Genomic DNA, 27,745 nt, shown 5'->3' on the forward strand with positions numbered 1-27,745 from the left:
ATAACAGTGCAACATTGGACAACACCGGATGGGCAAAGTCTCACAAGTACAACTAAATTTTCAAGCCTGTTATGAAAGGATGCTCATGGACAAATCAAGATTTTTATAGTAGGAAACATAAAGGATGCATAATACACTGGGACAGATACTGGGAGCATGCACATCACCTCAGTCTGATCAGTATCATTGCATCCTTGGCACACTCTCTTACCAGCCACAGAGGCATGCATGCACCTACACACCCATGTGGAAAGACAAAATCCCACCGAGTATGTATGCACATATGTAATTCTCATGCTTTAATATTGAGCAAATTCCACTTGCTTTTTTAAAATGAATTAATGTTATCAAAACAAAAGCAGATGCTAAATCACTGAGAAAACCCAAACCCCAGAGCAGAGGCTACACTCCTGTTTGGTTAACTATACAATTCTTGTTCCATTTTCCTCTCTGTAAAAAACTGAAATCCCAACCTCATTCACATTTATGAAATTACTGCTGAATCAGTATTCTGGTACCAGATTTCTGCCATACTCAGAACGATCATGAAGACCTCTTTTTATGGCAAACCAAGGTTCATTGCTGATGGAGAAATAATGTTGAATATTTTGTACTCTTTGACTCTTCCAAGGACGATTAGCGCCAACCTAGTATGTAAGTGGGAATATCAGATATAGGCAGATTAAACAAATTTAAGCCCTAACAAATTTAAGCCTAAATTTAAGATTATATGAGAGCACCTAACATCACAGCATTTGCCATTGACACAATGTTATTGAGATAACATGGCTGTAGCAAGCAAGGACACCACACCTACCATGATTCCCAGTTTCACAGGAGGGGAGGAGAATGGACATAAGTAAAGCAAATTTGTGATTTACTGCAAAGCTGAATGAACCATTACCCAGAACAAACAAATGCAAAAAATACAAAGACAGGCAACATTCCTCCACTCACGACAGGAACTGAAGAGGAGGTTTCTGAGGTGTTTTGTGGAAGGGCTGTCAAACAGTTTATGCACCTTTATGTCTGGCATTTAGATGGCATAAATACCTAATACTCGCACATGTACCTCTACACACTTAAAGGAATAGTCTTGCCCCAAGAACATTTTGGACCACATAGTACCCTTTGGAAACAACTGCTTTAATGGGACAGAAGATAACCTACAGCTCAGCTTTGTAGAAAAGCATGTAGCCAAAAAAGAATGGCAGAGGAAAGATCTGTTTTCAGCTCACAATAGATGGATGCTATTTGTAAAGTGGCAAAGCAAGAGTTAATCTAATTCCCTAAAGCTCCTTATAAAATGACAGTTCTTTACCTATACTTATAGCTAATGATGCAAGATGCGAGGAAGTGGAGAATCAGGCCCACTTGACTCTAATCCTACTGAGTAAAATACATATTTGTACATTAATCAGAGTGCGCACAGAAATACCTATATAACAATACATAAGGAAATGAATGGATTAAAGCACAGAAAACTCCAGATGCTGGAAAACATTTTGCGTCCTTATTTTTAGCAGTCAGCATCAGCAAGATTGTCTTTCAAAGGAAGGAGAGAAACTGACTTCACAAAGACACTTGCGTTTCAGGTCAGCGGTACTTAGGGAGTATTTCTGTTCCCAGATGGCTTCCTGAGTATATTTATAAGATGCAAAAAAAAGGACCTGCGAGTATTTCCGCACTCACTGCATTTTAATCTGGACAGGGGATTAAAGGGAGGTGCTTCCCATTGCTTGCATAACAGTCGCTAACCCACTTCACATTCTGATGCCTGTCTGAACAATTTCCACACCAGAAGGACAGAAGACACTTGGTCCCTGAAGCCCTACTAGAGGAGCGACAGAAGACCAAAAGATGTACATGGACATCAGCACCAAGGATCAGACACAAGTTATTGCCAATCTCTGTTATTTACTCCTGAAATTCTTTGCACAAGCAACAACAATGGACAATGATCTGATAAACAGTACCACTTTTTTTTTCTTTCTTTCTTTCTTTCAAGGTCAGTTCCAAGAAACCCTTGCTAGAATCAGCTAATTAATTTTTGGCCTCTTTAACTACAGGGTATTTGAAGCCACATGTTATGAATCATTTTCAGTTGAGATATTAAAATCAGATTACAACAGAAAAGCCTTGTAAATATTTGCCTTCAAATGAGGCTAAGAATAAATATATATTCAGTAATTCATCCATATTTAGCAGATATTAAAGAGACAAAGCATAGCTTTAAATTCACGTATCACTTTATACAAAGAGGGGAAATATGAAACTTGACTTGATTAGCTTGTTTCTTCCTATGCTTTGTAATACCTTATTAAAATTTGAACTTTGAAATAGATATTATCAGTCAAATAATGTCAGCAGAAATATTTAATCTGTGGTTAGAGCTTTATTAATAGAACTTTTATTTGAAGTGTTTTATGTCCAAAGAGAAAAAAAAATCATAAAAAAGAAGGCTGAAATGGACTTGGAAGGTTGATTTGACTTCACTGATTCTAGTTTGAAACTTTACATATCTTGCTGCTAAAGAAAACTCCCTATATCTAGCTTCACACACACACACACGCACACACTCTCCAGACTTCAAAGACTGCTGCACTCTCACTGGGGAAACTGCTCCTTTTTGACTGGGAAGTGTCCAGGTCTTCATGCAGCGCAAGGTTCAGCTGGTCTACCACACGAGGCAGACAAAGACTGTTGTGTTCGCTGGGAAAGATGCATAAAAGATGTTTTCTCTTTTCCTCCCCTACGGATAACATTCTAACCATTAAAGAATGTCCACACAGTATAGAAGTGAAACAAGGAAATCATTGCTTCTTGCCTGTTTTTGACAAACGAGTATTGTTAACTGATGAAACAAATTTGTAGACCTCTAATAGACCAAACCCGGAAATTAAATACAATTATTCTGAGGAAAATGAGGGTGACATTGCAGAGCCTCCAAGGGAGACATTAGAAATAAAAATCACTTCAGAAATTCGCTTATAGAGGAGACGCATTTATGGAAATCTGAGTGACTGTCATTCCTAGTATTCCATTTTGTGCTATAGTGATGTCATTGGAAATAGATTTCAGTTTCCCTGTAAAGTATCTTTTCATCTCCACTGACACATGCACCGAATACTGCAGAATGCACCCTATAAAGCAATATATATGAGAGAGAAAATCATGAAGTCTTGCTGTGCGTTCTTGTTTTTCCAGTAAATATTCTAGTTGTCAGCCCTGTCAGTTATGAATCTGCAAGGATAGGATTTATCTTGAAAATAGCTGAAGGAGAGAGAGGGGGGAGAGGGAGAGGGAGAAAGGGGAAGGAGAAGGGAGATAAGAGGGAAGGAAGGAAGGAAGGAAGGAAGGAAGGAAGGAAGGAAGGAAGGAAGGAAGGAAGGAAGGAAGGAAGGAAAAGCAAAAGAGAAAACATGAAAGAAAAGCAAGAGGGGGGAGAAATAAAGAAAAATTAAAAGAATTAGGAGAGAGAGAAAGAATCCTACCAGACAAATTCTAATAAAATGCCCAGTTTCTTGGTGTGAGTATTTGAAGGAATAAAAATACAAATGTGATTTCACAGGGATTCTGATTTCAAAAGTGTTCAATAATCTTAAATTTATTTTAAAATGCAATGCCTCTATTCTTTGTTACCACCAAAGTCTTCTTTATGTAAGGACAAAATAGAAGAATTCTGCATGTAGTCAAAAAAACCCACTAATGTACCAGACTTTCTTTCTTTTTTTCACACATACATAGATCTAAATATTTGAATCATAAAAAACTACAGGGCACAGCTCTTAAGAACAAAGAGGGAAGGGAGAATGCCTGCCAATTCAGCATGGTTTTAGTCAAACCAAAACCGGTACAAAGCCTGCAGCCAAGAGGTACCTGCAAAGATCTGATCATCCTTATTTTAAACTAAAAACAAAACAAAAAGCCTTTCAGGTCTCTACCTCCCTGCTGATTTGCAAATGCCTGGCTTTGATAATACTCCATGTTATCGGTAGAGGTTATGGCATTATCCACTGTGAGCAGTTCATGAAGACAGGCACTAAAAAGAGGACTTTGAATTCTCTACTTGACATTTTCTTTCAGAATGAAATTTATTAAATGTATTAGAAATCACTCTATAGTAGCAGGGTGAAACATGTTGTTTCACTTGTGAAAACTTGACTGAAATCACACAGCCACGACTGAAGTTTCTGTACATAACAAAGGGAGCTAAATAAATTGCTTTCCCAGGACTATGGAAGTGAGGATGAGAAGGGGGATGAAGGGAGCTTATTACAAGCATGAAGTATTAAAAGACATGATAAAATAACCAAAGTTTGTAACAGGGAAGGTTTTACTGTGTTGCTGGTGCTGTTTTACAACCAGTTTGCAGGAAAATAAAACCTCTGTGATTAATGCTCTCCTTGGCACTGCTTCTTTCGCCCCCCAGTCCATCCACAGGTGCCTGCTGGGTGCAGTCCAAGGCAGGAGGACCACATACCATCTGCAGCATCCCTCAGGAGAACCCAGAAGATCATTGTAGAAATTCACTTGGATTTTTATTCCAAGCAGCATTAACACTTATTCTCCCTCCTAACCTCCCCACTCAGTAACAAAGTCTTTATTCAGGTACGGAAAAAAAAAAAACAAACAACCAAAACCAAGGAGAACACAGTTCCTGCCAAACAAATGCTGATCAGGGCCAGAAGCTTTGGGTCCAACTGTCCTTCAGTTTACAGACAGAACTTTTTATGCCAAACAGGAAAAAAACTAGAAAATTCAGAAGTGAAGGTTTCTACTTTTCTACTTTGTGTTCTTCCAGCCTCAATCTTGTTTCCTTTTGGCTTGGGAATTATTTTATTATTATTATTATTAATTAATTATTTTTAGCAATAGGCATTACTTCATGCATATAGATGCTACTGCTTGTGGCATTCATCCTCCAGGATAGCAGAGTTTACTTTGTTGTGACAATGTTAGCACTCACACTTTCTTAGTAGATCTCCACCATGTGACATTACTGGTATACTAAAGCAAGCTTTTAAATTTTAGTACTTTTATAACTAAAAAAAGGCTACCAGAAGATTGGTCACAATGATGAAGAAAAGGGCTGATAGCTGTGACATGAGATCAACTTTTTACAAATGCATCCATTGCTAATGAATGTAGTCCAAATATTTAGACATTCGCTTTAATTCATTTCCAAATACCAAAGAGCTACTAAACAAAGTATTCCTGTTTATTTTAATATTCACAGTTTTGTCGTTATTGTAGGAGAATTTATAAACAAGTGACATTAAATGGAAGACTGTCAGAAGGAACCAAGGGATTGGGTTCCCAGGGGTCAGTGCACTGCAGAGAAAGTTCTTCCCCAAAGAGCAGCAGCAGCTTTTCAGAGTCCTGCCTCAAATTAGCAGTAATATTAAAGGCAAGTGTTGCATGATTATACCAGCATTTCTTGTATTTTCTCTCCAGCACCCCAGTACGCTGTATTAATTCAATTCTTCCCTTGGGACAAAGGCATAAAATAGCATGAAAAGATGCAAAATAGGATGCTGCAGTTTTTAGCAGGGGAGCTGATTTGTGATGGTTTCTATAGCACTGCAATCTCCAGATTGCCCCAACCAGAGGGCACAGTTAGTTTAACAGGGTTGGTATGGCTCCAGTATGCACCCTTTGGGCAGGTCCACAGGACATAGCAACCAGTTTGGATTATCAAGCTGAAGTATGCATAGGCATCTCCCCTGAAAAGTAGCTATGGTCAGAATATCTCACTTTCTGGGGCACACAGGGCTGGCTGAAAATCATTTCCCATCAGCAGAGGACCAGCAGCCTTGTCACGGACCTGACCTGAGAGTTACCTCCCTTCCCTTTTGCTGAGCCCGTGGCAGGAACTGGAGCAGGCACACAAAGGACATGGTGGGAGCTGGAGGTTCTGAAAGGTGTGAGAAGTGGCAGAGGAAACTGAATAATGAAGTAGACAGGCGGCTGCTCAGGAAGGCAGGAAAGCGATGGCTCACCAGGCTGAGCTTTCCATGCTGCTGAGGAGGAGCAGTGTGTACTCTTTCAGTAGGTACGCCAAACATATGACTGCTGCTGATGGGGAAGGAGTTTCAGCGAACAAGCGCATTCTTTGTAATGCAAAGGAGATGTTTCATTACAAACCAGTTGAGGAGAGTTACTGCGGCTCCATGGATGCGTGAAACGGAGATGCAGCATCCTGACCCATATGGCGTGACCCAGCTGTCAAGGCACCATGGCTGCATGGGCCAGAAAGCAGGTTTTCTGAAAACATCACACAGAGTGAGCTTCTAGGCTTTTATATTTAAACCCTTGAATTTAGTGCATGGCAACTCCCAGAAGGAGTATATCCTACAGTTGTTCAGTATGCAAGCACAGCTACAACCTCAGCATTTAAACCAATCTCTGAAATACATTTTAAGTGAGAAAGTAGCAGAGCCACTCACTTCAGTACACAGCTTAGACAAAAATGCAGACTAGTTGGCATCTTTTTGGCTTATAATACCACCTACATGGCCGCAGTTTGAATCTTGCCCTGACAAAACCCTGTAATGCTCAGGTTGCAAACCTTGTTGAGAAATCTTCAACACCCCTGAGGGGACTTTTTTTTAAAACTGGTTAAAAATATTTCCATCCAGCATCAGTTCTGCAGTTTTCCCCTTTAATGAGTGAAACCAAAGCACGGGGCCCAACTTTTCTGCCACTCTCCTACCGTACAAAAACAATGCTGGCATGTGCTCTGTGCTGCCTTCCCCCATCACCCAGTGGGTGAATTTTGTAGCCTGCCTTGTTAGTGGCACAGCAGGCCGCCAAAAGGAAACTGAGTTGTTTGTATGAGATGAGATGTTGGGCTGCCAACTGTTATAAATCTTGTGCTACTTACAGCTTCGGCTTTTCTTCAAGCCTACTCCACCCCCTGCTGTGGTTTCGACTGTTGGAGCAACATTAGGAGGCACAACTGAAAGCAGTAATATTGGCATTTGTGAGGAAAATAAGAGAAAATATGAGGAAGTGGCCAGACACAAATTTTTCATTGCAAGAACTGTATGTATAGGACTTGTAGCCACAGAGATTTGGGCTGTGATGGTAGAAAGGGGATTTGCCCTCTGCAATATTTACCTGTAGCTGTACCCATTGCCACCAGCTTGTTTTGCAAGTGTAACTGCTTGTAACCTCACACATGCTTCCCCACTGTCATATCATATTAAATGAGCTATAATTGTAGTCTATTAGAGTGCAATAACCTAAAAGTGATAGCGCATGACAGCACCTGTCAACACGTCACGGAGGATTGTTTGGAATGCTGAATTATACCCATTTTATACCACATTAATGAGGCAGCTCATTCTTATCCAGTCATAAATAAACAGGTTTCAATTTCTTTATACACCATGAGAAGCCTTTTTTATTATTATTCCTTTGCACAGATTGCCACAGAAGTCATGATAAGGTGATCTATTGCCTTAAAAGGAGTATCAGAGTGTGGTCATTAATGACAGTGATGATGTTATTTTTATCATTATTAATTGCTCTGTGAATACATCTTGGTGTGACTGTTTCTTTCCATTTTTCTGGAGAAGAAAATTGAGAAACATATATAGAAAAACAAGATTGTTTGTCCCTAATAAAGTTTCAATATAAAATAAATGAATTGTCTGATGGCTTCAGCAGCACCCAAAAGACGGACTGATTGGGAGAGAAACTTGCTCCCTTTAAGATCAATGGCTGTGCTGGGGCCTGGTTCTCCTTCATAAACTCTGTAAGTCAGGTTTGAAATGGGAATGGAAAGAGGAAAAAGGGAAGTGACAGTGGGGAAAGACAGAGAACAAGAGGCTTTCAGCCAAATCAAAAGAAAAGCAAACATATCAAAGCGCGTGTACAGTGCCCATTATTTTCTGTAACCTAACTGGATCAAGGTGTCTTCATTTTGAATAGCTGCTTAGGCTTCAGAGCCACAAATAACTGCCTGTACTCTTGTGCTGAGCCCGTGTGAGGAAAGGCTGATACAGTCTCCTGCAAATGCAGCCCCCTCCTCTCTGACCCAGGCAGAGGCCTCGTGCACCAAATACACTAGGTCGGTGATGCTGAGAGATGGATGTGGGGCGGATGCTCATGTTAGACTGTTTATTTCCTTTTTTTACTCGAAGTTACTCAGCTAATGCAAGGAGTAACCTGTTCAGGAATTTTTAGGTGTATATAAAGTATGTTGTGTATAACTAAATTACACTTCTTAAGAGAGAGGACTAATAAAGGGTAGATGGTATCTATAAGGTAGAAAATATTTCAAATACAAGGAAAATTAAGGGATTGGGAGGAAGGAACCAGATATTAACCAAAACAATCACTAAATCCTGTTCCTGTGCCAGGCACCTCCCCCAGGGGGCATGTCATGGGTGTCTTTCAGGATCCAGGGAAACAGCCTCTGCTCCTTCTTCGATCTTTGAACTGTTGCAGGAAGAAGAGTGAGCTTAGAAGCACAGCCCACAGGAGGCATGCCAGCTTTTCCCTAGTGTGCGAAAATCATAGAATCATTGAATCATTTAGGTTGGAAAAGACTGTGAGATCATCGGCTCCAAACTTTAACCCAGGACTGCAAAGTCCATCACTAAACCATGATGCAAGCACCTCATCTATGCATTTTCTAAACACTTCCAGGGATGGTCATCCCACCACCTCCCTGGACAGCTTGTTCCAATGCTCGACCACCTCTCAGTGAAGAAATTTTTCCTATTATCCAATCTAAACCTCCCCTGGAGCAACCTGAGGCTGTTTCCTCTTGTCCTGTCACTTGTTACCTGGGAGAAGAGACCGACCCCCACCTGCCCACAGCCTCCTCTCAGGCAGCTGTAGGGAGCGATAAGGTCCCCCTGAGCCTCCTTTGCTCCAGGCTAAACACCCCCAGTTCCCTCAGCTGCTCCTCATAGGACTTGCTCCCTAGACCCTTCACCAGCTCTATTGCCCTTCCCTGGACACGCTCCAGCACCTCCACGTCCCCCTTGCAGTGAGGGGCCCAAACCTGAACCCAGGATTCGAGACGTGGCCTCAGCAGTGCCGAGTACAGGAGGACAATCACTCCCCTAGCCCTGCTGGCCACACCGTTTCAGATACAAACCAGGACGCTGTTGGCCTTCTTGGCCACCTGGGCACACAGCTGGCTCATGTCCAGCCGGCTGCTGACCAGCACCCCCAGGCCCTTTCCCACCAGGCACTTCCCAGCCCCCCTTCCCCAAGCCTGTAGCGCTGCGTGGGGCTGCTGTGACCCAAGGGCAGGACCCGGCACTTGGCCATGTTGAACCTCACACCGTTGGCCTCGACCCATCGATCCAGCCTGTCCAGATCCCTCTGCAGAGCCTGCCTGCCCTCCAGCAGATCAACACTCCCACCCAGCTTGGTGTCACCTGCCAGCTTACTGAGGGTGCACTTGATCCCCTCCTCCAGATCATTGATAAAGGTATTAAACTGCCCCCAGTACTGAGCCCTGGGGAACACCACTGGTGACCAGTTGCCAGCTGGATGTCACTCCATTCACCACCACTCTTTGGGCCCGGCCACCCAGCCGGCTTGTTACCCAGTGCAGAGTGCACCTGTCCGAGCCGTGAGCAGCCAGTTTCTCCAGGAGAATGCTGGGGGAGACGATGTCAAAGGCTTGACTAAAGTCCAGGAAAAAACATCCACACTTTCCCTCATCCACTAAGGGGGTCACCTTGTCATAGAAGGAGATCAGGTTAGTCAAGCAGGACCTGTGTTTCGCAAACCCAGGCTGGCTGGGCCTGATCACCTGGTTCTCCTGTACATGCCATGTGATGGCACTCAGGATGATCTGCTCCACAACCTTCCCCGGCACCGAGGTCAGGCTGACGGGTCTGTAGGTCCTTGGATCCTCCTTCCGGCCCTTCTTGTAGATGGGTGTCAAAATGAGAGATCCAGCCTTGGGAGCTGACACCTGGGCAGTCAGCACGACCAGACATCAATCTCACCCATCCTTGGCTCCACATGGGACCCCTAGTTGGCCCTCTCACCCACAGTAACCACCAGTTTTCTGCAGCAATGTTGACTTTGTAACTCCAGTGCAAATCCGTGAATCCATGACACCTACCTGACTATTCTGACACTGCATGCTATTTCATTCTGGTTTATTTCTCAAGACTGGTAATTGGTAATTTTACTAGTAGTGGTTTTGGTGGTCTGCTTAAGAATAACTACATTCTTCATTTGTCAAGCTTTATTTATTTATTTACATATTTCTTTTGTAGAAAATAATCACTTGTATATTTTTTCTGTAATCTTAGTTTTATAACAGAGAAATTAGTTTAGAACTATGTCCTTCATCTTCAAAAGAAATGAGTTAAACCTCCTAATTTAGAAAAGAAATCATCATTTGCCTCAGAAGTTGTTTGAAACCTTTCTCCCAACTAATGCGCCATCCTGTGAAAGCAAGGTGGAAGGACTGAGGGAACCAGTGTCATTGTCCTTAGGTACTAGGCAAACAGAGCAGGTAAAAATTGTTCCTAACTTTGGTTTGAATTGGCTAATAAATTTACTGAAAAGAAAAAAAAAGGTTATTTTAAAAAAGAAATTATTTTCATACTTTCACAATATTTAAACCTTCTGTTCAAAAGTTACTATTTCTAAACTTCTCTAAATTAACAATGCACTTAATAAGTATTTCAATTTCCCCAATGAAATGAACCATTAACTTTGACTTCAACCCCAAATGACTTTTTTTAACCTTTTTTTTAAAATTTTGCCAAGAAAGCCAATAAAATTTTATGTTTCAGGTCAATCCAAAACGAATGTTTTTTTTCTTCAGTTTGACAAGTGAACCGAAAAATCAATTATTCACACAACTCCACTTTAAAAATGTCTTGGAACTGTCTAATTGTGCATGTAGGCAGTTACTTACTGTGTGATCTTATTACTTCTCTCCTAATTCTTGCTCTCTCCCCTCCTAAATGTTGTGTTTTGCTCTAAGTCAAACCACGGACTGTTACGGGCAGGCACTTTGTCTTCCGTATGCCTGAAATGTGTGTATAGGGCAGTTATCCCTACACCAGTGGTATATAAGCAGCACAGGGCTGCATCCATTACATGTCCATCAGCCCTCCCTAACACCTAGATGCCTCTCTCATCACTGCAAGTGACGCTCCCAGTATGCAGGATTCATGGCCTTTTATTTTCTCTTGGAAGTAATAATTCAGTTTTATGGACTAATCATTTAACCTTTCGTATTGGGCCTGTCCACTGCAGTGTGAACTGGAAGCCAGCTCAAGGAAGGAAACACAAGAGAAAACTTACAAATCTCCATAGCAGAGGGATGGCTGTGTTTGATTTCAAAACTGGAAAGCAGATGAAAGAAGGAGCGAATGACGGAGAAGGTTGGAAGACTTTCGTTTCTGCCTGCTCGCCAATGCTGGCAAAGGAAGAATAGATAAACGAATGAATGGCTCTTGGTGTACATATAATTACCAGATCATTCAAATACATCTTTATTTTTCACTGTCTCTTCCAGCTTTTTTGTTGTTTGGTTTGTTTGTTGATTTTTTCTGTCTTTCTTTTTAAAAGAAACATGTGGTGCTGTTTTCTGATCTCTGCTTAAACTGGTCTGATTTTATTTCAGTGGACCTACACCTCATTTACAGTGTGGTAGCAAAGCTTTCTTTGCAACCCAAGAATAACACTTTAAACAAGATGACACTGTAAAGATGTTTGATTCCTCCTCAAAACCAAATGGATATTTCTCCTTGAACCAGACAAATGGCAGATGCTGCCAAAAGCTCACTGTAGCAAGCAGAGACAGAGAGGACAGCAAGGTTTCACTCATACAATACCCCCTAGATTACTCTCAATTGTTAATAAATAACTTCTGTGTCGGGTTTTGTTGATTTTTTTTCTTTAATGGTTTTTAGTGCCCTTACAAAGTGTCACTGCATCCCTTTTCACCCCATAACTAACAATGCAGTTGTAACAAATCTGCCTTCAAACATGATATGCAGTCTCAAAAACATGTTTCTCTCTGAAAGGGGACTCACTGGCAGCTTATAAAACAAGCCCTTTTCTGTTTGTAAAGCATTTCCCATACATCATCTGTACATATAAGCCATAGCTCTCTGTGCATGAGCAAAGCTGACCCAGAATCCCTGCATGAGACTACTGTGTACTGTGTCAGTGCATTGAAGGAACACTGGTGGCGATGACCACGAGCAACTGGCATGAAGCTTCCAAAGAAATCCTGATGCTAGCCTAGAAAAGTGACCTTTCTCATCCTGTCCCCTGCCCTCCACACTATTATTTTCCAACAGCAAAAAACTATGATTGTAGACATCCTTTTGGATCCTAGTTTAGACGGTAAGAGATGGCGAAGGTAGCCAAAGAAAAACCATTCACAAGTCCAGACCCCAAGACTAGCCAAGACATTAGCTCAAAAGAAGACCTAACATTTTTCGTGCCAGTCATGGCTTCCACAGCCCCGAGTGCAGGCCACAGTCCCACACAGAGCACGTGAGAAGGAAATCGGCACCTGAGACCAGGATCATGAGGGAAAGCTCTGGGAGCAACATCCTTCATTGCTAGCAGAAAATTACACATCATTTTGTACGTAGGGAACATACTACAGAATAAATTGTACCTACTTAATTAACTGTACTTTGCAGTTCTATATTATTAGCTGCTGAGGGCAACTGGCAGCTTGGCACTGTAGGCAGTGTGGATTACATACGCAGCCTGAACCTGCTAATTGAGTATGAGTGAGTGTGTGCAGCTCAGCTGGCTGATGTCCCAGACCCTCCCGTACCACTAGCAAAGTGTCTTCTGCTGGACACCCGGTGCAACCATGTAGGTTAAGGTAGCATCACCTCTGTAACCTACACGTGGGGAACAACTTGCAGAGCACTTGTTCACTGTATGATATCAAATCCAAGCCCAGATTTGCAAGGGCTGTGCTGGGTATGGAAGGAGGCTTTCTTCTCCTCGGCTGCATTTCTAAATGAATCTTTATGTGATACCCAAGTACTTCTCACATTTGCCAGCTGATGCCCCACATCAGGCTCTGCTCCTGATTTTGTAAATTCCATGGAGACCCCAGGGACAGCCAAAGTGCAACAGTAAATAGATTTGGGGGCTTGGTTTTGTTTTTTGGTGGGTTTTTGTTGGTTGGGGATTTTTTTGCTACTCTTCTCTATGCCAGTGGAATTTAGAAAGATCAGTGCAAATGATACAGGCTTGTGTAACGCTTGACATCAATTTCAGCAACATCTGAGCTCTCTACAAAAGAAGTTTGCAGTTTAATTAGGATGGTTTACATCCAGCAACTGTGTTCAGAATAAACAAAAATTAGTACATAGTTTTGTTTTTTTTTCCTAACGGTAGCTCAGATAGGGACAGGGGAGCATTTAATTACACCGACACAGTCCGAGTTTGTTTCAGAAGCACACTGCCAGGGCAGATGCTGTGGTTAGAGGCCAAGGGCAGACCCACAGGCTAAGTTAGATGGGGTGCATGCTGTCCAACATGCTAGTGGGAAAAGGGACAGACAGATATTAGACATCTGCCCAGAACCTCTCTTTTTGTGGTCCCAACTCTGCATAAAATACAGGAAAGGATATGTGAAGCCTGATCGCCTTCACAGATAATTTCCTATCTTTTGAACTCCTCTTCTTGCTGAAAGTATCATGGATAAATCACATTAGCTTTGATCTAAGCCTTTCCCAGCACCCCATAAAAAACAACTCTGCACACCAGGGCATGAACACCACCAATAAAATGGGTGCACTTAAGGGTAGGATTTTATGGATCCATCTGCCAAGCATTTCTTCACAAGAGGAGAAACACATCATGACTCTAAGCAGATGTCAGGTCTCACCAAACTGTTCTTTGCCAGCAAAACATCAAGCCATCCCCATGATTGCCTGACCTAGTTTCTACACTTTGGAGCTGAATCTGAAGAAATCACTGAGGTCCTGACTCTGAGGGGGCACTTCAGGGAATGGAGCATGGGAGGAGACAATGCTGAGGCTGCTGAAGTCCTTTCCTTGTTCATTCTTGACCAGTCATGGTCCTCACATGCATAGTTATCTGAGTTCCTCTCAGGATGAAGGAGAGGGATAGATGTATACCAGATTTATACTCAGTGAAGGAGTTGTCACAGTCAGCCTTCCTGATCTCTGAGAATGGCAGAGTGGAAGAACAGGCACTGCCACTGCATAAAACTGGTAAATGGCATGCATAAAGCATAAGGGCACTGTTCAAGGACATGGATAAGTAAATGTGACCCTACATTCATAGAATTACAGAGTTATTTTAGTTGGAAGGGACATTTGGAGGTCATCTGGTGTGACCACCTTCTCAAGGCTGGGATAGCTTTGGCATTAGTAAACCAGACCTACTGTAGTGAGAGTGTTCAATCAGTCGTGAAGGAGAACATGCTTTTTAGATCCCTGGAAACACCCTCTGACACCCTCAGTCCCCTGGAACCCACAGAAGTTGTCCACGTCCCTCATGAGGAACCAGGGAGGAACAAGTGGCCCATGAAGTGTTCAAGCTGCCATGTAGCCCTCATCAAGCCTTACCATTTGGCTGGGACAAAACTCTAAGAACAGGGCCCACCTCAGTTTTCCCAGCCAGCAAGGCAATCCAAGCAAGACACAACTTTTGTGCCACCAGTGTGTTCAGAGCACGCCTAAGCGGATCTTTCTGTGAGATGCTGAATTTCCCTTTCCCTCTTTGTGTAGGCTGTGCTGACTGTCACAGAAGACAGGCTGCACAAGGGTACTCTGAGGTCAAAACACATGTGAAATGTCTCCAGATGAGTGCCCTTCCCACTGTCTTCCATTCCTGGTTTTCCTGTCTCTTCCCCTGCTGCTCTTGCTGGTGTATAGACTCCCAGCATTGCTTGGGGGAGGTGACCATTTAACTTCTACCCTGTCAGGCCTCCAAACACCTTTCCAGCTGCAAACACAAGGGCAGAGCACAGGCGAGCACTCACCAAAAGGGCCCGTACCCTGGGAGAGATGTACTATTTGCACAGACAAAAGCTTCTCCTGCATACCTAGGTGCCAGCAAAACCTGACCACCCAAATGTTTGTGCAAAGGGAATAAAAGGAGCAGGAACGTGATCAGATGGAATCGCTAGCCAGCTTTAGCAAACACGGGCTCTAATTAATTTTTTCCTCTCATTGTTTACCCAGCTTTGTATGTAACTGAGAGCTGAACCGGGCTTATCAGTAATTACCAACAGTTCTGGAAACTTCACACATTATTGTGCTGTGTTACTACACAGGGTAGTGATCCATTAAGGCAGGTGTCTCTTCATTCATTGCTGAACAATGTTTTAAAAAAATCAGTAAACTCCTCCAACCCGCTATTAGGCTTGCTGCAATGGAGGGGAAAAAAGGGGGGAAAGCAGAGGGTGGCAGCACATCTGTTTCAGATTTAATTATGAAAGTGTCCCGGACGTAGTGGCATGCTACCTCGGCGGCAATGTCAGAGGATGTTCTGCCTGCAGCCAAGCTCCTTTCCCAGCCCTAGAATTGCATTTTCCCATTCCATAGTGACACCTGCTGGGAGCAACTGAGCAGAGATTCCCCTGCTGCTCTGCTTGGCAAGGGACTGTGGAGTGCAAAATGAAGGGTCTACGGCAATCAGGCAGATTGATTCCCCTCCTTTCTTTGCAGATTAAGCTGGGCTCTTATCAGAGGGAAAATGGATCTCTGCGGCGTGATTAATTCTCAGAGACGCCCTGTGCAAGCAGACCCTGGGAAGCAGCACGGGAGTATCAGCCAGAGGCCTGCAGGAGGAAGGAGCGAAGGAGACCGAAGGGTTGTTTGGGTGCAGAGGGCCAAATTTAGTCCACGTGGCAAGAAGATGAAAGCCAGGGTGAATTTTTCCCTTTTACAGAAGCTGAAAGGTCATGCGAGAGGAAAGGTCATGTTACACTTGCTGTCTGCTGACAGTCTTTCTGTAAATGCTGACCACTGTAGGAAGACAAGATCCTGGGCCCATACCTTTGGTCCGATATGATATGGCCATTCTGACGGAAGCCTGAATCGTGGCTTCCCTATGCTTTCTATTCTCCTTTCCTCCTGAGGATTTCATTGCTCCTGCTCAGCATTTAGAACTTGACATGCCTGGCATGTGGGCTGCAATGCATGCATGCAATAACCAGAGAAATTGAAAAATCTTGCCCTAACCCTGCACTTTCTGCACTCGAAGCTGAAGGGAAAAGACAACCCGGCAGGAAAAGTGCCAGAATGTTTTAGAAATACATGACAGACACCAGAGTCATCACACATTTTCCTAGGCAGGATAGTAATTTCTGCAATGTGTTTTTAACCACGAGGAGTGATAGGAGGGAAGCCACTTAAATCTAATGCAAACAGAGGATTTGTCAGTTATGCAGCTTGTATAATGTCATACGTAGAAAATGTTATAAAAATGGAGGGATTATGGAGAAGAGAGAGATTTCTAAAATTGGAGGCCTCCTTTTAGGGCTTTAGCCCCCTCAGTCTTCCAGATCACTGGGAACATTTTTCTTCGAGGCAGGGCAGGAGCCTACCTCAAAAACTGTGACAGCTCTCTAAGCTGCACGTTACTTAAGAAACTCCACTCTCCTCCTCACTGCTACCTCTTCCAGTTTTTGCCAACTGCTGCTTCTCCTCGTTTCAGCTCTTCAGTGATCCCTAACCATTTTAACCACAGCGGGGCAGTTTCCAAATGCTTCCAGGCTGTTTTCTTCCTCCCTTCAAGGCAGCAGCAGCATCTGCAACCAAAACCCTTATCTAATATGGGGGCTTCCTGCTGTTTTGGTTTTGGTTCCAGCTTTAGCTTAAAGGTGTTAGAAACGGGACTGTTTGTCTGGCTGATGCACAGTGACAGCATCAGTTATGAGCAAGTCTGCAAATTCTTCACAGCAGCGGTTCGATACGGTTAATTGTGCTGACCTCATTTAAAAAGCACTTTGAGATCTTATGAATGAATATAAGTGTTTAAAAAAAACCCATGTATTATAGTTATTAATATGTATTACTCTCACAGCTAATTTTTTAAGCAAGAAGTTATTGAAGCACCCGGTTCTAGCAAAAAAAGTAGAGCAGCACCAAGGGAACAGGAGCCTGGTAGGCTGTAAAGAGCTTTTAGCACAACATTTAGGGCTGTCCTGCCCCAGAAACGGCCTTTGTTGTTATTAAGGTAACACAAGACCCCTGTGAAGAGTAACATGAGCTTCGGTGTATTAGCCCCAACTCTGTGAAGGCCGGCCGAACTGAAACCCCCAAAATAAGCAGGGCGGCCGGAATACCTTTAAATGGATAAAACCTGAGCCAACAGCAAACGCTCCGCAAGGTAGGAGCAAAGCCAGGCTCTCGTTAGCGCTAACAAGCCGCTTTCTCGAATCAGCTCCCGGCAGAGCTCCTTTCGAGGGGACACGAAGCCCTCCGGTGGCCGCCGGCCGCCTTGCAGCCCGCACCGCACCGCACCGCACCGCACCGCACCGCACCGCACCGCACCGCACCGCACCGCACCGCACCGCACGGCGTCCGCAGCAGCCCGTGTCCCTGCGCTCCGGCCCCGCTGGGAATGCCGCCGTCCGGCACGGGGCAGGGCTCGCCACAGCCACACACCACCGGGCTGCGCATCCCCTCTCCAAAAATGCCGTCGCTGTCTTCTCCCAGACCGCTTTTACCTGCCACCGAGTGAGAGCAAACAGCGGCGGGCTGGCAGGCGTAGGCACCGGCTCATGGGATTTCCATCCCGCCTTGTGGCGTGCACAAGGGTGGTGGGGTATTACCTGTGCTCCCTCTTAAGCTGAACAGCAAATACAAACCCCTACAAACGCGATGCAGGCTGCAGCTCTTCCTCCACAAAGGAGCTGGTGGGTATCCCTGCCTCGTGAGGTGAGAGTTTGGTCTCGCCAACCGTTTGTCTTAAGCTGGGAGAACAGGTAGTTCAGAAGCCCACGTAGTACAGGTGTCCTTTCCAAACTTAAAGCCACACCTTCAGAACTCTTCATCAGTAGAACCCAGGTGCACTGAACCCCGGCACAGGCCAACTGCTTTTTTGTTAAATCGTTCTCTCAAGGCCCTGTCTTTTTCTATTATTAAGCAGGTTTTAGACGCTCTTGCATCTAAAAGTATCTCTGTGTCTCAACATACAAGCAGTGTGTTTGTGCTGGAATAAGGACCCGGCGAAATAACCCAGGCACACAACTGATCAAAGAGTCTCAGATACCAAGATGTAGGGCACTAGCTTCTAACTGGAGCCTCTGCTTTGGTCTCTCTAGTTCACGAATTTCTTCCCTTTCTGAGTGCAGAAGCTCCTTATTAAATTAAAGAGCCTATAGCTGATTCATGCAGAGTCTTCAAGGGATATGCTCATTTCGCTGGAGCAGTGGAGATATGGGCACAGATTACCGAGGGCATTGAAATACGCATGAAATTTGTTGGGGTTCTTTTCTGCAGAGAAAAAATGTCAGACATGACTTTTTATAGCAAATAATAATTGGAATATAATTACTTAATATTCCCATACATCTGAATCACAAAGTAATGCTTCTTACTGCAGAAAGGTTATTCAAATATTTTCCTACTGGGTGAATCTCAGGTTAGACTTGTAAGAGGGTCTCATGTACCAGAACCAGCTGTCACTGTCCTGTCTTCTGAGTGTGTACGTCATTGCCTTGTGACACATTTCTATGGGACTGTTTGTACAATAAGGTACTACTAGGTTTTCATTAGGGCTAGAAAAACGAAGCTGACAGGAGTTGATTTTTTTTTATCAGGCTAGAGCTTTTTTTCCTGAGAGCAACTAGAAGCAAGTGCCTCTTGTGGATTGCATTCTCTGTACTTACAGACTTAGCAGTCTATCAGAAACATCTTCCAAGGAAATATGAAGCACTGCACAGCTTCTATACAATACTGTATGAATCCGCTGAAGAGCCACAACCTGCAAATACCACATTCTGTTCTAAACCCCACCAGGCTCATTTCCTCAAACACAGCTAACATTTGGGAAACCCATGAATTAATGGTTTATTGTGCAACTCAAAGAACAAAACAATTATTTGGAGCTACAGCAATGGGACCACAGTACTGGCACACTGGGCCTTGTTTCTGTGGTTAAGGCAGAGAGCGCAGTTCAGGTTATATAGTTCCTCCTCTCTCTTTGAGCAGCTCTGTCTTGCACACCACAGTGTAATCACCGTCAGCTGGCAGAGTCCAGTACTCAAGCTAACTTTTTGGAGCTGGTTGGTATGTCCACACTACATAACTACATAGATATCTCTGGAGACTGCATTTTAAGCTGTATCCTCCCACGTCTGGACGCCGGTGTGGGTCCTGGAACAGCTCAAGTAGCTGTGCAGGCTTGTCTCAGCACCAGACATGTCCAGGACTGCTGTGGGCATGGCAGCAGCACAGCAGTGCCTCGAAGCATACGGTGCTCCGAGGGAGCCCTAACACTTCCCTCACTAAAGCCTGCTCCTCAGGGAAGGCTGAAAGGGTGTTCTTGTACTGGATTATGTGACATACATGCCAAAGAAACAAGCTACATTATAACCTTAGCACTAGTCCTGGAACATATAGGAATATGCTGTTCATATTGCTTTGACTAGCAAGTTGCTATTTAAAGCTCAGGGCAAAGCTTTAAACCCTGAAAAGGTTTTGACGTAATTGCTGGGAGCTGGCATAGGGCAGGGGGGGAAGTGATGATGGTGAACACCACAGACAGGACTTTAGAAAAGAGGAGTAAAAGAAGGACTGCATATGAAACTTCAGTTTCCTAATCAATACCCACCAGAACTTCTGGGTAAGCCCTACCTCAGATATATATATATATATATATATCTCATATAACTCAGAGGTTAAATGCAAGCTGATCACCCCAGCTCCTCAATTTAATACATCTCTCAAGGTTAACAATGACCTGGGTATGAGATCAGTCACTTTATTTCCTATGGAAAAATCTCTTATTCTCCATTAATAAAATAATTACATTATCTGCAGTGTAAAGTATTTATTGGTTAATTCTTCTTGGGAGTCACTTCTCTTGACTTTGTTCAATGTTTTGTAAAATTCAGGATTAGGCTCATCATATTAAGAGCAGGAGTCAAATCTGTCTCAAATCTCATAACGGCATCCTCTCCTGCTGCAAAATCTGGTCCTGGGCTGAATATGGGAAGACAAAATTAGTCCTTTTCAAGAAGCAATCATCAAAGATCAATGACCATCAAAGTACTTTACTTGGGGGAAAAAAAAGAGAGAGGCCAAATTTCAAGATAGCGCAAACAATCAGTGAGACTGGAGTGCTTGAAGCTGGTGGAATTTTTTTAAGTCATTCACAAATACTATATCTACTCTTGACAGGTCATTTCATTCTATTTAGCACTTTTTATTCTCTGTGGTTTATAAGCTCTTAAGCAAATGTAAGAGAGAGGAAAAGCTAACGCTTCTGATAATACACTATATCAGGCTGACAACCTAACTGAATTTCCCCTGTGGTGCTAGCAAAATGCTGTTCCAAAAAGTAATAATGCATATGAAAAAGAAAAAAAAAAAAAAGAAAAAAAAGAAAGAAAAAGGAGGAAAGGAGGGGGAAAGGATCATAGAGATCATGCCGTCACATTTAATTTCAGAGAACAAAACCTGAAGCTGATTTCTCTTTAGATCAGTTGTATACCAGTTGGAATATGGGTGCCTAGCACTGCGACAGAGTAATATGATCCGAGCTTTAAATAGCTGCCAAATAACCATGTGGTGGCTGGCAGCACTAAACGTGTTGCAATGAGAATGATCTGTTTCAAAGTAAAGCCACATAACAGAGTATAAGTCAATCTGATGTGGTATGAAAAGGAGGGGGGAACGTTTTTCATTATCTTTTTGTGTTTCTTTCTGTTTAAAAAGTGTTTCCATCTTAACAATGCATTACTTTAAGGTGGGTTTTTTTTGTTAACTGGCTTAAAATCTGAATCATGTGCAGGTCATTTCGAAGAACATCTCCTTGGGCACCCAGGCATAAGGTGTGGGGGCAATGGTGTGCCAAATGTGAAGTACCACCGCTGAGACCACTCCCTTGCTGCAACCCAGTTCAGAGTGGCTGCCTCCCAGTGTGAAAATTACGAAAGGCACCTTCCCAGTTCATACCAAATGCATCCTTGGCAGTGTTTAGAAACAGGTAAGGAACAGAGCTATGGCAACTAATAGGGAGTGAATTCTGCTCCAGGTCTTCCCCTTGTCCTCTCAGCAAAAGCTGGAGCCTTGCAGGACTCCATGAGGCTCCTCTGAGCTCTTTGCGATGTAGGGAAAAATCAGGTGCAGAGTTTGGAGGTGTCTAATATAGGAGATGCTGCCAAGCCTCCATTCCTTCTTACCTTCATGTCAAATGACTCCCCTGATCCCTACTGTCAACATGTCTCCTGGGTAGATGAGCCACATTGTGAACTGGAAAGATAGACCAATTTAAACCGTTAACGTGAGTAAGAGACACGGAGGGCACAGTGGTACTGTAAATACTTGTGATTTTTCATCCCTTCTGTCACTTTTGATTACAGATGACCGACTTCTGTTTTCAATTTCAGTGTCTCCACCAACTTCACAGCATTAATCCAGACTTACTCTAAGTTAACACAGCAGAATTTCATGTCAACATACTTTATCTAGTCTTTACTGCGTAGAAATCCCACTGCTGAAACAACAGATAGGAACAGGAGAGCCAGAGGAAAACCCCACTGCTGGCCCAGAAGATAAATAGCTCATTTAAGAGGTTCAATATGACTTCTTAAAAGAAAGTAAGTACAACATACTTTGCAGCCAGTTAGGATTTTGCAAGAATGGGGTCAGCAATCCAGACATTACTTGTGATTGTCCTACCAGCCGTTTACTAGCACTCTGTAGAGTACCATCTCAGCTGCAGGAGCTAGGCACCCTGCAGAGAAATGAAGCAGGCTTCACTTTGCACTTCCTCAAAGAAGAACATTGCTTTACCTCACGAATGTAAATGTCAATAACCAGCCACGTACACCATGAAGGTTAGCTCCAGTGAAACCTCCAGCAGCCACCCCAATGAGTAACAAGGATAAACCAGGGGGGCAAATCCTTTCCTGACTGTTTTTGTCTGCAGCTGCTTTTGCCACGTTGTGTCAGCTTGTCCCCCAGGAATCCACAACAGCTGCACAGCGTGCTGGCAGAGAGCATCGCAGAGGGACGCTCACCCTCCTTTCTCTCCCTCCTTTCTCACTTCCATCCCTTCATTTTCTCACTGCCTCCTTTGTGGGTAGTCATGGTCCTTCGCCATGGTTGCGCTGGACACGCAGATGATGGTCAGGCTGAAAGTAATCAGAAAATGCTTCTTACCTGCCTGTTCCTGTTACCATCACTTTTCCAAACATGTTACTCAAAAAAAAGTATTTCTTTTCTTCCAATATGACTGCAGGCTATTAAACCAGTCAGGCAATTAAAAAAAAACCAAACAACAACCCTCCCCCAAAAAACCCAAAAGCAAACCCAAAAAACTACAGATTTGTGAGAAACAGTTCTTTGACCGATTTCACAGAATATTTTGATTACAGCATTTAATCCCCCTTACAATCTTTTACTCGGCTCTAACAATGAAAATCCCTGCATCGACGCCAAGGATTTTCTAGACAAAAGCGTATCTGGAACAGTGCCACGGAGCAAGACTCCTTAGCTGGCTTGTCTTCCCTGAGAGTTGTTACAAACCCATTCCCCTGCACACAGCTCTTTAATGAAATCAGGAGAACGAGTGTCAGACTGTGCTTTTGAGTAATATCCATACAGAAATGCCTCCCCGCCACCCACACCACCATCCCCTGGTCTGCAGCAGCTACTTACTACACATCACGTGCTTACCTACATATGTGTTTCTGATGGAGCGAGCCACCCGTCCCCACTGTTTCAGAAGGAACCTGACTTTCAGTTCTGCCATTAAGAAGGTGGTATCCAATTAAAGCAAACTGACAGAGCTACAGACTATTGCCAAAAGTGCGACTTTGAGTGCAGAATTTATGAGTACTCAAGCAATTTCTACTGACGCCAGAAAGGCTTCCTGAAGTTTCTAAGGAAACCCACAGAAACACCTTGGATGTTCAACCGCCATTATGCCCACAGTCTGACCCAAAGGGTTGCCTCCTACAAGGCTGCCTTGCACACAAGAGTGTAACTAATTTAGCTGCATAATGGAGAGAGTTCTGAAGATGCACATGGGCTGAATTAGGGCTCCACGGGAGCCTTTGGCTCATTCCTTGCAGAGTTTATTAGTTGCTGCTGCACACATGGTTAGGTTTTCTGGAAGAAGTCCAGCTCTGAGGCACCTCTCAATTCCTCCAGCTTCTAAAAGTTGCAAGAAAGCGGCTCAAGCATATTGCCCCCTCTAAGCTGATGTGGAGTAGGACTGTCCCCTGCAGAGAAGCAGACAGGGTTTGGGAGGGGCACCTAGTCAAATAACTCTTGATTATTGAATTTACCTCCACAATTACCAGCGAGTATCCTAGACTGTAAAGGGGTTAAATACCAACAGACTGTATTATCTGAGAAACAGTATGTGATTGTGTAATTAAGGGTAGGAATATAATACCATATGCACAAGGAGCAGGGTTAATTTCAGCATTTCCTGGCTAACCAAGGGCATTATGGCGTAACCCTAATGGTCTCCGGATGGCTATCATTTATATGGAGTGCATATATGTGCTTATGAATATTTGGTTAAAATTCACCCATCATACTCTCTGACAGTAATTAAAAACACCATGTTAGCTGCCAATAAAAATATTTTTGTGATCTGGTAATTATTCCAGACCTTGTGCTCCCAACTTCCCTACCCCCAACCCCTGTTGTCTTCCTGTTCTATAATGTATAAAGCTAATCTTGATGATGGAAAAATAAGTAGCAGGGAAGGCTGGAAATCTTCCAATCACAAAAGCTCCCAGAATGGAAGCAACATCCAATCTGGTCCACCACATCTTCTAGGTGGGCATTCCTTTCCTGCCTTTTAGTGATGCGTTCAGTATGCATAACAGCTGTGGAATTAAGCATTATGAACAAGAAGAAACCAACATGCAGTCTTTACTTTTCCTCATCAGTCCCAAACTATTCTGCATTGAGTTACAAAGTGAAAACCAGCACACCCTCAAGATGGATGTAATTTCAACTTGGGCCCAATGCCAGTTTCCCCATTGTTAAAAGTCCACCCCATCTTTTCCATACCATGCATGCAGTCCCATCCTTACCCCATCTTCCAAACATATGTGTACATACACATAGAACCAGACACTCCTACAATACAGAACCAAATCGATCTCCCCTACTGTCTTAGCTAGGCTCATTGCTTCCCCTGAGATGACTAGTAGGCAAGTTGAATTTTGTCTATAATGCAGATTTTTAATATTTGGGAAAATGAAGGCTACGTAAAAGATAAATTTTCATGTCCTAGATATTGTCTTCATAATAAAGCTTTTTTAATAAAAAAAATCACTTTGCACAACATGGAAAAGGCTTGTTGGAAGAGCCAATTATTCCATTCAAAAATAAAAGGGTTAAAACTTGGTTAAAATACTAATGCTATAATTCAGAGTACAACTTTGTCATAACTTCATCTAGTGATTTAACTACGGCATTTTGGCTTACAGAATCATGCAACAAACACGGATTTCAGAACACAGAAGTATACAGCTTTCAAATGCATACAGAAAAGAGAAATGTGTAACAGGAGCAGTTAAGCTTTTACATGTATGGACTAGCACCAGGTCGCTGTTCACGGCAATTGTCTTCTCTCTTGTCCTCTTCCCATGGATGCTGCATGAACAACTGCACTCTATTTTTATAAAGTGCAGACATGTTTGCTTGTATTAAAGCTAAGGCAAGTATCGGAAAACAGGAGAAGAGGTAGATTGAATTACTGAGTTTGAATGTTTTTCTCCTCTACCTTGTACCATTCTCCACAAGCAGAAGCACAAAGTAAATGTTAAAAGACAGATGTATAAAATGTTGATCTGGCCCACTTCACATTGGGCTTTTGGTTGCAGAAAATTTTTGCCTTCCTCTGTTTGCAAAACAGCAAAAATGTTGCTAATAGTACAATATGGGGAACCATGTGTGTACTTTCTGAAGAATTAAAAACAACTAAAGGTGGTTTGTTCCTGCATTGAGTTTTGTGTCCTATACCCTTAAACGAGAAACACAAGAACTTCCAAAAGTCTGCCTGCACCCTTAGGATTGCCATAATAGTAATAACGTATAAAATTTTGTTCCAGTTTACAATTCTCATGAAGTGCCTGTATTCCCTTCAACAGTGTATGACTAGTCTGAGTGTAAATAAATGGCACGTCCTACCAACAAGAACAGCATTCCTGCTAATAAAGCAAAAAATACTCCTACAGGAGCCAGCATAAAAGACCAGCCATAACGTACATAAACAGCAAAGTCCGGGCAATCCATTTTTTTCATGTTTGTGTAGTTTTCCAGATCAGCCATCGCCTGGACCCAGATGACATACATCACGACTACCAGCGAAAACAAAACACCTGGAAAAGAAACACTACGTTTTAACAACAGAGTGTGAGACAAATGCTGGGTGCATTTATTGTAAAACCTAGAAACACATCAATGCTTGAGGCTCTGTCTGCAAGGCACAGACAGCCACCACCGGATATTTTTTCTTTTGGCTTGCTCTAACAAGCATTATCTCCATCTTGCTTCTGATTTGCACTGAAAGGCATACTCCCATGACAAAGGATCTATCTGGGTTTGGTAGGTAGATTGAATAACAGGTGTGTTTAGGACAAAATTCAGACAGGTATTTACTGTTTTGAATTCAGGGTCAAGGGAGATGGAAGGAGGAGGAACAGGATGGGACAAGATGACCTAGAAAAAGATACCTACTTTCGCTTCCCAAACGTTGGCATTGTTTCTGTCACAGACTTTTGGATAAGGTATGAAAAGGGGAAAGGGGTAGGAAATCTTTCTATCATCTTCACCTCCCTACACTTGCTTCTTTTTTCTGATGAAAAGGGCTTTGTTTGGAACATGCTACCTTCAGACTATTCTACTAAAATATTTTGCTGACAAATTCAGATACATTTAATTCAAAATCCTTCACATTAGAAAATCAATTCCTGGTATAGGAACAAAACCCAACAAAAATGAAATACTAGCTATGAAGCAGGCTATTAGTATTAGCCTCAGATTGGATACAACAGTTTCCTGGAATTAATCCACCACAGAACTCACAGCTTTCTCCCAACCACTCCTCTGAAAGGCCTTTGGATTGTTTACACGTGATAGTAATAGGAGCACATGTCTTTACAAACTTTGTTAACCTCTTTGTTACTATATACCAGAAAGAGATATAAGAAGAAAGTGCTTTCCAAAGTATCCGTTGCATTCCTAATATTCCATTTCACTTCAGATGAATGTGGACACTTGAGAAATGCAAGCCTGCAGCACAGATGCTCTAGCAGATCTGCTGGAAAACTGAGGGCACAAGTCTGAATTTTCTGCATGCTCCAGCCTGTACCCACTTGCTCCCTTAGCTCCAGCTGTCACAGCACAGTTACAGCAGCAGGGACTATCTATTCCAACATTCAAATATTTGAGGGACACCACCCTATGTTTTTATCCCAGGATGTTTAGGTGCCTCATTAAAACCACAAGCCAGTGCATAATCTTGGGAACACTTATTGCCAAAGTTGGGTCTAAAGGCTGCAGAGTCACAGAGCATAAGTCAAAGGTATGTGTGGTCTCTTCCCCATCCTCCTAAATACTTGCAATGCCGCCCTGAGCAAATGTGACGCTTCTGGCAAAACCCACAAATGCACTTTGTAAGCACCCATGGACAAGTATTTGATTCCAGAACCACTTGTCCTGGTAAGCTTCCATGGTTACCTTTGCCCATCCCCACCCTGGGATGCTGCCTCACCACCTCCTTTCCCTGCTCTTCCTACCCACTTATCAGGGAGCAACTCTTGTCATCACTCCCTCATTTGCTTCAGACAAGATCAGACAGGTTAGCTGCAACAGTTTAAATTAGTGATCTGGTGACATTCACGTTGGTGTTTTATGGTCAAAATGTAATAGCTTTACATTCTGGACATCCTAAACATCTGACAGGTGAGAGCTCACAACTTAATGTTTGCAAACACTGGCTTTTGAAGGCCACCAAAGAATGAGCTCAAGTAGTTGACCAGAGGCATAATCAAAACATGACTGAAAATCCCAAAGGATGTGCAATTTTTATGGGGCTGAAAGAAAACAGGAAAACTAAATAAAGGAGGCAGACACATTTTCTGTCTATGAAATATACTTTCAGGATTACATTTTTTACTAGGGCTCAAATTCCTAACAAAGTTTGAAAAAAACCCCAACATTCAACTCTAAAAGGCACAAATTCAATTTTGAAAGTATTTTACCTAAGTAAAACTCAGTCTTGATGGAATTTAGTACTGCGCTTATATTAAACATAAAACCAGTGAAACAATCAGAGAGAAGGATCACCTTATGGCCAGACATAAAGAAGAAGAAATTAAATTGAAGACTCTCCAAATACAAGTCAAGAGAGGATTCCTATAAGAGGACCTAATGATAGTAGATAATGTAGGCAACATAGGAAAATTAGAACCAAACAGAGCTAGTAACTTTTGATGTAAAAAGATTCAGGACCAAGTTCATAAATGGAGTTAGTACAGATATGGAGTTTGTTCACAGTTTAAAAACCTCAACCAAAAATGAAATTATAGCCCAAAGAT

General features: G+C 42.9%; 1 protein-coding gene across 6 annotated transcripts in view; it reads right to left on the reverse strand.

Annotated features, from left to right (window-relative positions):
• The window catches only part of TMEM182 (transmembrane protein 182), a 101,549-nt gene that overhangs the window by 46,669 nt on the left and 27,135 nt on the right, over positions 1–27,745 (reverse strand). For 2 of the 6 annotated variants that reach the window (XM_080377246.1, XM_080377241.1), the window contains exons 5-6: positions 25,413–25,525; positions 222–11,413 (exon numbers count right to left, since the gene is read on the reverse strand). In XM_080377246.1, the coding sequence (XP_080233372.1) occupies positions 11,219–11,413; positions 25,413–25,525 (308 nt within the window). In that variant the 3' untranslated portion in view covers positions 222–11,218. Of the gene's footprint in view, positions 1–221; positions 11,414–20,593; positions 22,313–22,856; positions 22,897–24,362; positions 25,526–27,745 lie in introns of those variants that run through there. The other 4 variants (XM_080377245.1, XM_080377244.1, XM_080377243.1 and 1 more) reach the window with 4 other exon arrangements.

This window comes from Falco punctatus (genome assembly GCF_963210335.1).
Source record: "Falco punctatus genome assembly, chromosome: 2".
Classification (NCBI taxonomy): Eukaryota; Metazoa; Chordata; class Aves; order Falconiformes; family Falconidae; genus Falco; species Falco punctatus.